Source organism: Chiloscyllium punctatum, chromosome 28, assembly GCF_047496795.1.
Source record: "Chiloscyllium punctatum isolate Juve2018m chromosome 28, sChiPun1.3, whole genome shotgun sequence".
Classification (NCBI taxonomy): Eukaryota; Metazoa; Chordata; class Chondrichthyes; order Orectolobiformes; family Hemiscylliidae; genus Chiloscyllium; species Chiloscyllium punctatum.
In genome coordinates, this window is record NC_092766.1 from 15,355,807 (window position 1) to 15,369,479 (window position 13,673).

Consider the following 13,673-nt stretch of genomic DNA (forward strand, 5'->3'; position numbering starts at 1 on the left):
CATAATCCCACCTGACTATATTTGCTCCATAATCTTTAAACCATCTCCTCACAAATTTACAAACTCCCCAACGCCAACGTAGCCAATTTTGTTTTGAAGAGAGGGGGTGAGCGAGAGAGAGAGATTTCCCAGATTTCCACTTTCCTCCCTTGGATGATGAAGGGATTTCTGACACTCCCACTGCCCCCCCCCCCCCCCCACACCCCACACACACACCTCCCAGACCATTATAAGGCCTGGAACTGGGACTGCCCCCATTCAGGGCGAGTGGGGAGTATTCCCTCACCCTCCTGACTCATGCCTGGTCGATGGTCGGACAGGCTTTGGGGAGGGAGTCAGGAGGGGAGTTACTCGCTGCAGGATTCCCAGCCTCTGACCCTGCTCTTGTAGCCCCTGTGTGTTTATGGCTGGGTCCAGTTCAGTTTCTGGTCAATGGTAACCCCCAGGATGTTGATAGTGGGGGGAATTCAGTGATGGTAACACCATTGAACGTCAAGGGGGCGATGGTTAGATTCTCTCTCAATGGGAACCCCCAGGATGTTGATAGTGGGGGGGATTCAGTGATGGTAACACCATTGAACATCAAGGAGGCAATGGTTAGATTCTCTCTCAATGGGAACCCCCAGGATGTTGATAGTGGGGGGGATTCAGTGATGGTAACACCATTGAACGTCAAGGAGGCAATGGTTAGATTCTCTCTCAATGGTAACCCTCAGGATATTGATAATGGGGGGATTCAGTGATGGTAACACCATTGAACATCAAGGGGGCAATGGTTAGATTCTCTCTCAATGGTAACCCCCAGGATGTTGATAGTGGGGGGATTCAGTGATGGTAACACCATTGAACTTCAGGGGGGCGATGGTTAGATTCTCTCTCAATGGTAACCCTCAGGATATTGATAATGGGGGGATTCAGTGATGGTAACACCATTGAACATCAAGGGGGCAATGGTTAGATTCTCTCTCAATGGTAACCCCCAGGATGTTGATAGTGGGGGGGATTCAGTGATGGTAACACCATTGAACATCAAGGGGCGATGGTTAGATTCTCTCTCAATGGGAACCCCCAGGATGTTGATAGTGGGGGGGATTCAGTGACGGTAACACCATTGAACATCAAGGTGGCGATGGTTAGATTCTCTCTCAATGGGAACCCCCAGGATGTTGATAGTGGGGGGGATTCAGTGATGGTAACACCATTGAATGTCGAGGGGGCGATGGTTAGACTGTCTCCTTGTGGAGATGGTCATAGCCTGGTGTTTGTGTGGTGTGAATGTTATTTACCACTTGTCATCCCAAGCCTGGGTCTTGTTGCATTTGAACCCAGACTGTTTCGGTATCTGAGGAGGGGCGAACTGTGCTGAACACTGCGCAATCATCGATGATCATCCCCTACTTACGACGGAGGGGGGAGGTCATTGATGAAGCAGCTGAAGGTGGTTGGACCTAGGACACCACCCTGAGGAGCTCCTGCAGAGATGTCCTGGACTGTGATTACGGACTGTAGCCTTCTTCCTCCGTGCTGGGTATGACTCCAGACAGCAGAACGTTGTCCCCTCGAATCCCACAGACCCCAGATTCGCTCGGGTTTCTGGGTGCCTCACTCAGTCAAATTCAGTCTTGATGTCAAGGGCCGTATCCTCCCTTTCCTATGAACTCAGGACAGTCCTGTTGTAACTGCAGAGCTCCCTGTACAAGTCCGATAGAAACTGAGGGATTGGGGGAGTATTGTGGGGGGGGGGGGGGGCGGGGAGAGCGGTTCAGAACTACAGACATTCCTACCTGAGGCCTAATGGCGGCTTTTCATAACCGTCCCCACCACTGATCACTTAGCTACCACACCTCTGGGCCTTTTGAGATAAATATCCAGTAAATTCCAACAAAAGGTCCCTTTCGAGTCTGCCTGGACACTGAGGCCTCCAGGTAAATTGGCTGTGAGACCAAAATGGAAGAAAACAGGCAACGACAAAGGCAGCTATCTCAGATCACCAGCGGGTCCTTGGCTCCACACGGGCGGTGGCCGTGTTTCCCCTCAGCAGCCACCGCTCACCCTCCTCAGTTTAAAAGGTCATTTTGCAGACCACCACCTTCACGGGGCCCGGAGGTAGGGCCTTGATGAGAGTCCAGGCTTCGTAGCAGGTCAGGCCTCGGTAGTCACGGTCACTGACCTGAACCAGTTGGTCCCCGGGTTGGATCAAACCTGACTGATGGCTGGCCCCACCTGAAAGCACAGAGTCACAGGGTCATTGAATCATAGAGATGTACAGCACAGAAACAGACCCTTCGGTCCAACCCCCCATAGAGATGTACAGCACAGAAACAGACCCTTCGGTCCAACCCCCCATAGAGATGTACAGCACAGAAACAGACCCTTCGGTCCAACCCCCCCATAGAGATGTACAGCACAGAAACAGACCCTTCGGTCCATCCCCCCATAGAGATGTACAGCACAGAAACAGACCCTTCGGTCCAACCCCCCATAGAGATGTACAGCACAGAAACAGACCCTTCGGTCCAACCCCCCATAGAGATGTACAGCACAGAAACAGACCCTTCAGTCCAACCCCCCATAGAGATGTACAGCACAGAAACAGACCCTTCAGTCATAGAGATGTACAGCACAGAAACAGACCCTTCGGTCCAACCCCTCATAGAGATGTACAGCACAGAAACAGACCCTTCAGTCATAGAGATGTACAGCACAGAAACAGACCCTTCGGTCCAACCCCTCATAGAGATGTACAGCACAGAAACAGACCCTTCGGTCCAACCCCCCATAGAGATGTACAGCACAGAAACAGACCCTTCAGTCATAGAGATGTACAGCACAGAAACAGACCCTTCAGTCCAACCCCTCATAGAGATGTACAGCACAGAAACACACCCTTCAGTCATAGAGTCATAGAGATGTACAGCACAGAAACAGACCCTTCGGTCCAACCCCCCATAGAGATGTACAGCACAGAAACAGACCCTTCGGTCCAACCCCTCATAGAGATGTACAGCACAGAAACAGACCCTTCGGTCCAACCCCCCATAGAGATGTACAGCACAGAAACAGACCCTTCGGTCCAACCCCTCATAGAGATGTACAGCACAGAAACATACCCTTCGGTCTAACCCCTCATAGAGATGTACAGCACAGAAACAGACCCTTCGGTCCAACCCCTCATAGAGATGTACAGCACAGAAACAGACCCTTCGGTCCAACCCCCCATAGAGATGTACAGCACAGAAACACACCCTTCGGTCCAACCCCTCATAGAGATGTACAGCACAGAAACATACCCTTCAGTCATAGAGTCATAGAGATGTACAGCACAGAAACAGACCCTTCGGTCTAACCCCTCATAGAGATGTACAGCACAGAAACAGACCCTTCGGTCCATCCCCTCATAGAGATGTACAGCACAGAAACAGACCCTTCGGTCTAACCCCCCATAGAGATGTACAGCACAGAAACAGACCCTTCAGTCCAACCCCCCATAGAGATGTACAGCACAGAAACAGACCCTTCGGTCCATCCCCCCATAGAGATGTACAGCACAGAAACAGACCCTTCGGTCTAACCCCCCATAGAGATGTACAGCACAGAAACAGACCCTTCGGTCCAACCCCTCATAGAGATGTACAGCACAGAAACAGACCCTTCGGTCCAACCCCTCATAGAGTTGTACAGCACAGAAACAGACCCTTCAGTCATAGAGATGTACAGCACAGAAACAGACCCTTCGGTCTAACCCCCCCATAGAGATGTACAGCACAGAAACAGACCCTTCGGTCCATCCCCTCATAGAGATGTACAGCACAGAAACAGACCCTTCGGTCCAACCTCCCCATAGAGATGTACAGCACAGAAACAGACCCTTCGGTCTAACCCCCCATAGAGATGTACAGCACAGAAACAGACCCTTCGGTCCAACCCCCCATAGAGATGTACAGCACAGAAACAGACCCTTCGGTCCAACCCCCCATAGAGATGTACAGCACAGAAACAGACCCTTCGGTCCAACCCCCCATAGAGATGTACAGCACAGAAACAGACCCTTCAGTCATAGAGATGTACAGCACAGAAACAGACCCTTCGGTCCAACCCCTCATAGAGATGTACAGCACAGAAACAGACCCTTCGGTCATAGAGATGTACAGCACAGAAACAGACCCTTCGGTCCAACCCCTCATAGAGATGTACAGGACAGAAACAGACCCTTCGGTCCAACCCCTCATAGAGATGTACAGGACAGAAACAGACCCTTCGGTCTAACCCCTCATAGAGATGTACAGCACAGAAACAGACCCTTCGGTCTAACCCCTCATAGAGATGTACAGCACAGAAACAGACCCTTCGGTCCAACCCCTCATAGAGATGTACAGCACAGAAACAGACCCTTCGGTCCATCCCCCCATAGAGATGTACAGCACAGAAACACACCCTTCAGTCCAACCCCCCATAGAGATGTACAGCACGGAAACAGACCCTTCGGTCCAACCCGTCCATGCCGACCAGATATCCAAACCCAATCTAGTCCCACCTGCCAGCACCCGGCCCATATCCCTCCAAACCCTTCCTATTCATATACCCATCCAAATGCCTCTTAAATGTTGTCATTGTACCAGCCTCCACCACTTCCTCTGGCAGCTCATTCCACACACATACCACCCTCTGCGTGAAAAAGTTGCCCCTTAGGTCTTTTTAAAATCTTTCCCCTCTCACCCTAAACCTATGCCCATCTAGTTCTGGACTACCCCACCCCAGGGAAAAGACTTTGCCTATTTAACCTATCCATGCCCCTATAATTTTATAAACCTCTATAAGGTCACTCCTCAGCCTCCGACCTCCAGGGAAAACAGCCCCAGCCTGTTCAGCCTCTCCCTGTAGCTCAGATCCTCCAACATCCTTGTAAATCTTTTCTGAACCCTTTCAGGTTTCACAACATCCTTCCTATAGCAGGGAGACCAGAATTGCACACAATATTCCAACAGTGGCCTAACCAATGTCCTGTACAGCCGCAACATGACCTCCCAACTCCTGTACTCAATAGTCTGACCAATAAAGGAAAGCATACTAAACGCCGCCTTCACTATCCTATCTCCCTGTGACTCCACTTTCAAGGAGATATGAACCTGCACTCCAAGGTCTCTTTGTTCAGCAACACTCCCCAGGACCTTATAGAGAAAGTCAAAGGGTGGGGTGGGGCATCTCATCTGCTCCCAGCGCAACCCCTCCCACCCACACCCCCAACCTTGTCTTCCCTCACCGGCCCAATCCAGCTCAGTGCTATCCCATTATGGATCCACATGGGGATCAAGCAACGATGTTCTTGATGTCAGAACGAGGAAGTCACATGATGACGGGGGGGGGGGGGGGCCTCACCCAGGATGGGACAGGTCAGAGTTTGCGTCACGAGAGACCCTGCCGACTTTGCCAGGGGGTGGGAGGGAGGGAGTGGTCATGTAAACCTGGATTCTTCCCAAGAGCTGGACCACTGCGAAGCCTGAGGCCTATCGACGCCAAGGGGTCAAAGGTCAGCCGAGCTGGGCACTGCCAGTGAGACAGAACCTGGGCCCAAGGGCCACAACGTCCCCTCGAGCCTCCTCCCTCCCACCGCCCGACCCCGAGGGCAGAGTGACTGGGTCTGCGGGTGGAGGGAACTGGGGAAGGACGGAGGGAGAGGTGGGAGGGCCGATGAAGGGATGGAAGGAGGGATTAGTGGACACAAAGCAACAAAGAGAGAGAGAGAGAGAGAAAGGAAGAGACAAAAGGGGAGAGAGAAAGAAAGAGAGAGAGAACAGAAGAGAGGGAAGGAGAGATAAAGAGGGGAAGCGAGAAAGTGAAGGACAGTGTGGAAAGAAAGAAAGGGAGGGAGAGAGATAGAAAGGGGAGAAAGACAAAGGAAGAGAGAGACAGACAGACAGACAAAGAGAGAGGGGAAAAGGAAGAGATAAGGCAACAGAGAGAGAAGAGGTGAGAGAGAATGGGAGAGAAAGAGAAGGAAAAGAGAGACAGAGGAAGGAGAGAGAAGTGGTGACAGAGAGGAGAAAGAGGGAGTAAAGAGGGAAGAGGAGAGCGAAGGGAGAGAAAGGGGGTAAAAGAGAAAGAAAGGGAGATAGAGAGAAGCAGAGATAGAGAAGGAGAGAGAGGGGGGAATGAGAGAGAGAGAATGAAGTGGGAGACAGAACGATTGGGAAGTAGAGAGAGACAGAGAGAGAGGGAAGGCAGGAGAGAGATGGGGAGATTGTGGGAAGGGGAGACAGAGCAGGAGAGAGAGGGAAAGAAAGCAGGTAGGTGCAAGAGGGAGATGTGGAGATAGAGGGAATGGGAAGGGAGAGAGAGGAAAAAAAGGGAGTGAGAGAGAAGGGAAGAGAGTGAGAGATTGAAAAGGAGAGGGGACAGAGTGAGAGATAGAGAAGAGGGAGAGTGAGAGATAGAGAAGGGGATGAGAGTGAGAGATAGAGAAGGGGAGGGGGAGAGAGTGAGAGATGGAGAAGGGGGAGAGTGTGAGAGATAGCAAAGGAGAGGGGTTAGAGTGAGAGATAGAAAAGGGGAGAGAGTGAGAGATAGAGAAGGGAGAGTGAGTGAGACATAGCGAAGGAGAGGGGGAGAGAGAGAGAGATAGAGAAGGGGGAGTGAGTGAGAGATGGAGAGGGAGAGGGGAGAGAGTGAGAGATAGAGAAGCAGAGGGGGAGAGAGTGAGAGATGGAGAAGGGGGAGTGAGTGAGAGAGAGAGAGAAGGGGGAGAGAGTGAGAGATAGAGAGGGAGAGGGGGAGAGAGTGAGAGAGAAGGGGGACAGAGTGAGAGATAGAGAAGGGGGAGTGAGTGAGAGATAGAGAAGGGGGAGAGAGTGAGAGATAGAGAAGGAGAGGGGGACAGAGTGAGAGATAGAGAAGGGGGAGTAAGTGAGATATAGAGAAGGTGGGGAGTGAGAGATAGAGAAGGGGAGGGGAGAGAGTGAGAGATAGAAAACGGGGAGAGTGAGAGATAGAGAAGGGGGAGTGAGTGAGACATGGAGAAGGGGAGGGGGAGAGAGTGAGAGATAGAGAAGGGGGAGTGAATGAGAGATAGAGAAGGGGGAGAGAGTGAGAGATAGAGAAGGGGAGGGGGAGAGAGTGAGAGATAGAGAAGGGGGGGACAGTGAGAGGCAGAGAAGGGGGAGTGAATGAGAGATAGAGAAGGGGGAGAGAGTGAGAGATGGAGAAGAGATGGGGGAGAGAATGAGAGATAGAGAAGGGGGAGAGAGTGAGAGATGGAGAAGAGAAGGGGAAGAGAGTGAGAGATGGAGAAGAGAAAGGGGAGAGTGAGAGATAGGGAAGGGGGAGAGATTGAGAGATGGAGAAGGGGGAGAGTGTGAGAGATAGAGAAGGGGGAGAGAGTGAGAGATAGAGAAGGGGGAGAGAGTGAGAGATGGAGAAGAGAAGGGGAAGAGAGTGAGAGATGGAGAAGAGAAAGGGGAGAGTAAGAGACAGAGAAGGAGAGGGGGAGAGAGTGAGAGACAGAGAAGGGGAGGGGGAGAGAGTGAGAGACAGAGAAGGGGAGGGGGAGAGTGAGAGATGGAGAAGGGGGGGAGAGTGAGGGATAGAGAAGGGGGAGTGCGTGAGAGATAGAGAAGGGGAGGGGGAGACTGAGAGATAGAGAAGGGAAGGGGAGCGTGAGAGATAGAGAAGGGGAGGGGGAGAGTGAGAGATAGAGAAGGGGAGGGGGAGAGTGAGTGATAGAGAAGGGGGAGAAAGTGAGAGATAGAGAAGGGGGAGAGAATGAGAGATAGAGAAGGGAAGGGGGAGAGAGAGCGATAGAGAAAGGGGAGAGAGTGAGCGATAGAGAAGGGGGAGAGAGTGAGAGATAGAAAAGGGGGAGAGAGTGAGAGATAGAGAAGGGGGAGTGCGTGAAAGATAGAGAAGGGGAGAGGGAGAGTGAGAGATAGAGAAGGAGGAGTGAGTGGGAGATAGAGAAGGGGAGGGGGAGAGTGAGAGATAGAGAAGGGGGAGAGAATGAGAGATAGAGAAGGGGAGGGGGAGAGTGAGAGATAGAGAAGGGGGAGAGAGTGAGAGATAGAGAAGGGGAGGGGGAGAGTGAGAGATAGAGAAGGGGGAGAGAGTGAGAGATAGAGAAGGGGAGGGGGAGAGTGAGAGATAGAGAAGGGGGAGAGAATGAGAGATAGAGAAGGGGAGGGGGAGAGTGAGAGATAGAGAAGGGGGAGAGACTGAGAGATAGAGAATCGAAGGGGGAGCGTGAGAGATAGAGAAGGGGAGGGGGAGAGTGAGAGATAGAGAAGGGGGAGAGAGTGAGAGATAGAGAAGGGGGAGTGAGTGGGAGATAGAGAAGGGGAGGGGGAGAGTGAGCGATAGAGAAAGGGGAGAGAGTGAGAGATAGAGAAGGGGAGGGGGAGAGTGAGAGATAGAGAAGGGGGAGAGAGTGAGAGATAGAGAAGGGGGAGAGAATGAGAGATAGAGAAGGGGGAGGGGGAGAGAGTGAGAGATAGAGAAGGGGGTGAGAGTGAGAGATAGAGAAGGGGGAGAGAGTGAGGGATAGAGAAGGGGGAGAGAGTGAGAGATGGAGAAGGGAAGGGGGAGCGTGAGAGATAGAGAAGGGGAGGGGGAGAGTGAGAGATAGAGAAGGGGGAGAGACTGAGAGATAGAGAAGGGGGAGTGCGTGAGAGATAGAGAAGGGGAGAGGGAGAGTGAGAGATAGAGAAGGGGGAGAGAGTGAGAGATAGAGAAGGGAAGGGGGAGCGTGAGAGATAGAGAAGGGGAAGAGAGTGAGAGATAGAGAAGGGAAGGGGGAGCGTGAGAGATAGAGAAGGGGGAGAGACTGAGAGATAGAGAAGGGGAGGGGGAGAGTGAGAGATAGAGAAGGGGGAGAGTGAGAGATAGAGAAGGGGGAGAGTGAGAGATAGAGAAGGGGGAGAGTGAGAGATAGAGAAGGGGGAGAGAGTGAGAGATAGAGAAGGGAAGGGGGAGCGTGAGAGATAGAGAAGGGGGAGAGACTGAGAGATAGAGAAGGGGAGGGGGAGAGTGAGAGATAGAGAAGGGGGAGAGTGAGAGATAGAGAAGGGGGAGAGTGAGAGATAGAGAAGGGGGAGAGTGAGAGATAGAGAAGGGGGAGAGAGTGAGAGATAGAGAAGGGGGAGAGAGTGGGAGGTAGAGAAGGGGAGGGGGAGAGTGAGAGATAGAGAAGGGGGAGAGAGTGAGAGATAGAGAAGGGGGAGAGTGAGAGATAGAGAAGGGGGAGAGTGAGAGATAGAGAAGGGGGAGAGAGTGAGAGATAGAGAAGGGGGAGAGAGTGGGAGGTAGAGAAGGGGAGGGGGAGAGTGAGAGATAGAGAAGGGGGAGAGACTGAGAGATAGAGAAGGAGGAGTGAGTGGGAGATAGAGAAGGGGAGGGGGAGAGTGAGCAATAGAGAAGGGGGAGAGAGTGAGAGATAGAGAAGGGGGAGAGAGTGAGAGATAGAGAAGGGGAGAGAATGAGAGATAGAGAAGGGGATGGGGAGAGAGTGAGAGATAGAGAAGGGGGAGAGAGTGAGAGATAGAGAAGGGGGAGAGTGAGAGATAGAGAAGGGGGAGAGAGTGAGAGATAGAGAAGGGGGAGAGAGTGAGAGATAGCGAAGGGGGAGAGAGTGACAGATAGAGAAGGGGGAGTGAGTGAGAGATAGAGAAGGGAAAGGGGAGAGAGTGAGAGACAGAGAAGGGGGAGAGAGTGAGAGATAGAGAAGGGAGAGGGGAGAGAGTGAGAGACAGAGAAGGGGGAGAGAGTGAGAGATAGAGAAGGGAGAGGGGAGAGAGTGAGAGACAGAGAAGGGGGAGAGAGTGAGAGATACAGAAGGGGAGAGAGTGAGAGATAGAGAAGGGGAAGAGAGTGAGAGATAGAGAAGGGGAGGGGGAGAGAGTGAGAGCTGGAGAAGAGAAGGGAAAGAGTGAGAGAGAGTGATAGAGAAGTGGGAGGGAAGAGAGTGAGAGATGGAGAAGAGGAAGGAGAGAGGGAGCATCGGAGAAGGGGAGGGGGAGTGTGGGAGAGATGGAGAAGGGGGAAGGGAAAGAGAGCGAGTGAGAGAGAGAGGGAGGGAGGAAGTGTGGGATTTAGCCTCTAAGTTGTGGGGAGAGAGGAACTGCCCTTTGAAAGAATGAAGTCTCTGGCTGTGTGGAACTGAAAAACATTGAAACACCAACCACCCCCAGCCCCGTAAACGTTAAAGGGAGGAGCTGAAAGCCCGTTCTTCATACCTTGGAAGACCTTCTTGATGGTGAGTGGCCTGTCCCCTTGACTCGAACTCTTGCCCCCGTCCAGACTGAAGCCAAGTCCTGTATCTGTCTTCATCAGCTCCACGGTGACAAACTCTCCCAAACTCTCTGACCCAGAGGGTTGGTAGGACGGGGTGAGGGAGGGAAATGGGGGAGAAAACATATGCGTCACAGCCTTGGAGATCCATTTCCCTAAATATTACACAACATCTGGAATTTGGATTTCAAACTAGTGGCATATGGGGTATTGTGCTGAGATTAGGAATGGAAAGGGTCAGAAAGTCCTTCTTGAACAGTGAACTTATCCAATATATAAATCATTTCATTCTAAATCCATGCGGAGCATGGACAGGGTGACGAACCAAGGTCTTTTCCCCAGAATAGGGGAGTCCAAAACTAGAGGGCATTGGTTTAAAGTGAGAGGGGAAGGCACCAGAGGCATATATAGAACAAGTGGAAGTGGTAGAGGCAGGTATAATTACAACGTTTAAAAACTGGTATGTGGATAGGAAAGGGATGTGGGCTAAACGCAGGCAAATGAGACTAGTTCAGTATAGGAAAGTAGGGATGAGTTGGACCGAAGGGCCTGTTTCCATGCCCTATGACTCTATGAATATGTGAAAAAGAGCAGGTAATCTCTTGGAGTGTTAACGGAAGATTGTTTGTAATTACCGTGGAAGGATTGCAAAAGGAAACAATAAAACTCATTAACTTCCTTTTAGCTTTGATAAATTTTCAGTTTAAACAAACCCAGGTACAGAAAGATTTGGGGGCAGTTTTAGAAGTGGGCGCATTCGGAAGCAAATCCAGGTCCTCTTTGGGAAGGGAGCTGAGGGCAGTGCCGGGGAAGCTCAGTTACCTGCGTGCACAAGTTGAGCTCATAAAACTCCGGACCAGAAGTGTGTGATTAGCAATCAGCAGATCATTACAAAGCTGAGAAAATCTAAGCTTTCTGAGGCACGAGAATTCACACAAGAGCACACCAGGACAGAACTGGGAAGACATCGCTGATTGGGATTTGATCGGGAAGGGTTTTGTTTTGATCTATCAAGCCATGGTTAGCAAACACAAAATGGTTCAGGGCCAGAAATCTTCCACCCGTCCCTGGTCTGGCCTGGATACAATGACAGACGCAAAGCAATTACATTGACATGGCATGACCAGCTCAACAAACACCTTCTCAAGCAAACATGCCAACCCTGGAGGGCTGGTAGGCTATTTGGCCCATCAATACTGTCCCACCATGCCAAGCGCTCATGGCTGATGCCAACTCTTATTCACTTGCCTAGTTCACCTGCCCCCTCCTTTAACTCCCTCGTCGATCTGACCCTGCCCCTCTAGGGTCCACCATCCAATACAAAAATGACTGACAACTCAACTCAGTTCTCCGTTCACCCCTTTCACAATGCCCCCAACTCCATACACTTTGACCCCTAAGAACTACCGCCAACACCTTCATCGTTTGGCCACCGACTGCTTTCGGTGGTCGGAAGACTTCCGCTTGCTCCCGGGTCTCTGGGTGACGCCATTCCCCCGTCTCAGTCCGTCCCCGGTCTGGGCCCTCCACGTGACTCCAGACCTCCAGCCGCGTAGCGAGACTCTCGAGAGCGAGACACGCGTTTCCCAAGGGACGGTTAAGCTCGCGCGCGATCAAGAAAGCGAATGGTGTTGTTGGCTTTCACCGCGAGAGGTTTTGAGCGCAGGAACCAGGGGGGATGCTTTGTGATTGTTGCAGTTATACAGGCCCTCGATGAGGCCACCCCGAGAACATTGTGCGCTGCTTTGGTCCCCTCCTCTGAGTGGGGGGGGTGCTCTTACTCTCGGGGTGGCTGTGGGTGGGGGTACAAAGAAGATTGATACTGGGGAACTGCGAAGAACATGCCACCCAGGTTGATAGGGTTGTTACGAAGGCATACGGTGTGATTCGATTAGATTCCCAACAGTGTGGAAACAGGCCCTTCGGCCTAACCCAGTCCACGCCGACCCTCCGCAGAGTAACCCACCCAGACCCACTTCCCTCTGACTAATGCACCTTTGGGCAACTTAGCGTGGCCAATCCACCCTAACCTGCACATTTTTGGACTGTGGGAGGAAACCGGAGCACCCGGAGGAAACCCACGCAGACACGGGGGAGAATGTGCAAACTCCACACAGTCACCCACAGATGGAATTGAACCCAGGTCCCTGGTGCTGTGAGGCAGCAGTGCTAACCACTGAGCCACCATGTTAGCTTTTATTGGTAGAGGGATTGAGTTCCGGAACCATGAGGTCATGCCGCACTTGGAGAATTGCCGTACAGTTCTGGTCACCGCATTATAAGAAGGATGTGGAAGCTTTGGAAAGGGTGCAGAGGAGATTTACTAGGATGTTGCCTGGTCTGGAGGGAAGGTCTTACAAGGAAAGGCTGAGGGACTTGAGGCTGTTTTCGTTAGAGAGAAGAAAGTTGAGAGGTGACTTAATCGAGATGTATGAGATAATTAGAGGGTTAGAGAGGGTGGACAGGGAGAGCCTTTTTCCCAGGATGGTGATGGCTAACATGAGGGGACATAGCTTTCAATTGAGGGGTGATAGATATAGGACAGATGTCAGAGGTAGTTCCTTTACTCAGAGAGTAGTAGGGGTGTGGAACGCACTGCCTGCAACGGTAGTAGACTCGCCAACTTTAAGGGCATTTAAATGGTCACTGGATTAAACATAGGGATGAGAATGGAATAGTGTAGGATAGCTGGGCTTCAGATTGGTTCCACAGGTCGGCACAACATCGAGGACCGAAGGGCCTGTAATGCACTGCAATGTTCCTATGTTCTAAGATTGACTTGACTAGGTTAGGGATTACAAACGAGGAAGGTGCGAAACGATTCATTTTGGAAGGTCGGATTTGAATGCAGGGTTAAAGGCGGGATTCTTGGCAACAGAGGGATCTTGGCGGAGGCAGAAAGGGGCACATGCAAGACTTCGACCAGAGCCACCAGGGGGGGGGAAGGGGGTAGGTGGTTACCTGGCGCGGCACGGTCCTGGCGCGGGGCGGCCCTCTCGGGTTCGGCCAGCTTTCGGATCACGACGATGGCCTGCCTGACGGGTCGGGCCTTGTGCAGATACGACAGGGCCTCGCTGTGGCTGACGTCTTTGAGCAGACCCGTTGATGGACAGCACCTGGTCCCCCCCGCTCGATGGTCCCCTCCTGGGCGGCCAGGCCGTTCGGGAAGACTCTGTGCGGAGAGTCCAGGGAGGGGAGGGAGGGCGTTGCGACAAGTCAGAGAGAGAGAGAGAGAGAGACGGAGACAGAGAAAGCAGGAAGCCATTTTGCCGAGGAGCCCTGGTCAGGAAGAGCAGGCCTGGAGGTTCGGGGGGCAGGTTTCGTTTGAGGAGCGATGCGCCAGTGGCACTGGAGGGCAGCTCAGAGACAACTCAGGAGATTGATCCCAGAGTTGAGGTCGT

The 13,673-nt window shown here is 52.2% G+C and overlaps 1 protein-coding gene across 1 annotated transcript; it reads right to left on the minus strand.

Moving 5' to 3' along the window:
• Nucleotides 1–1,763: 1,763 nt before the first annotated feature.
• LOC140453834 (pro-interleukin-16-like) lies at nt 1,764–13,386 on the minus strand. The gene is made up of 3 exons (XM_072548719.1): nt 13,234–13,386; nt 10,218–10,343; nt 1,764–2,223 (listed from the first exon to the last, which is right to left on the minus strand). Exons 2-3 carry the CDS (start codon nt 10,309–10,311, stop codon nt 2,063–2,065), a joined length of 255 nt encoding a protein of 84 aa, XP_072404820.1. The 5' UTR covers nt 10,312–10,343; nt 13,234–13,386; the 3' UTR covers nt 1,764–2,062.
• Nucleotides 13,387–13,673: the final 287 nt, after the last annotated feature.

Coding starts and splice junctions, on each gene's coding strand:
- LOC140453834 (XM_072548719.1), bottom strand. CDS start 10,311: ATGAAGACAGATACAGGACTTGGCTTCAGTCTGGACGGGGGCAAGAGT. Junction 2,224..10,217: donor CATCAAGAAGGTCTTCCAAG/GTATGAAGAACG, acceptor CTGTGCTTTCAG/GTGGGGCCAGCCATCAGTCA.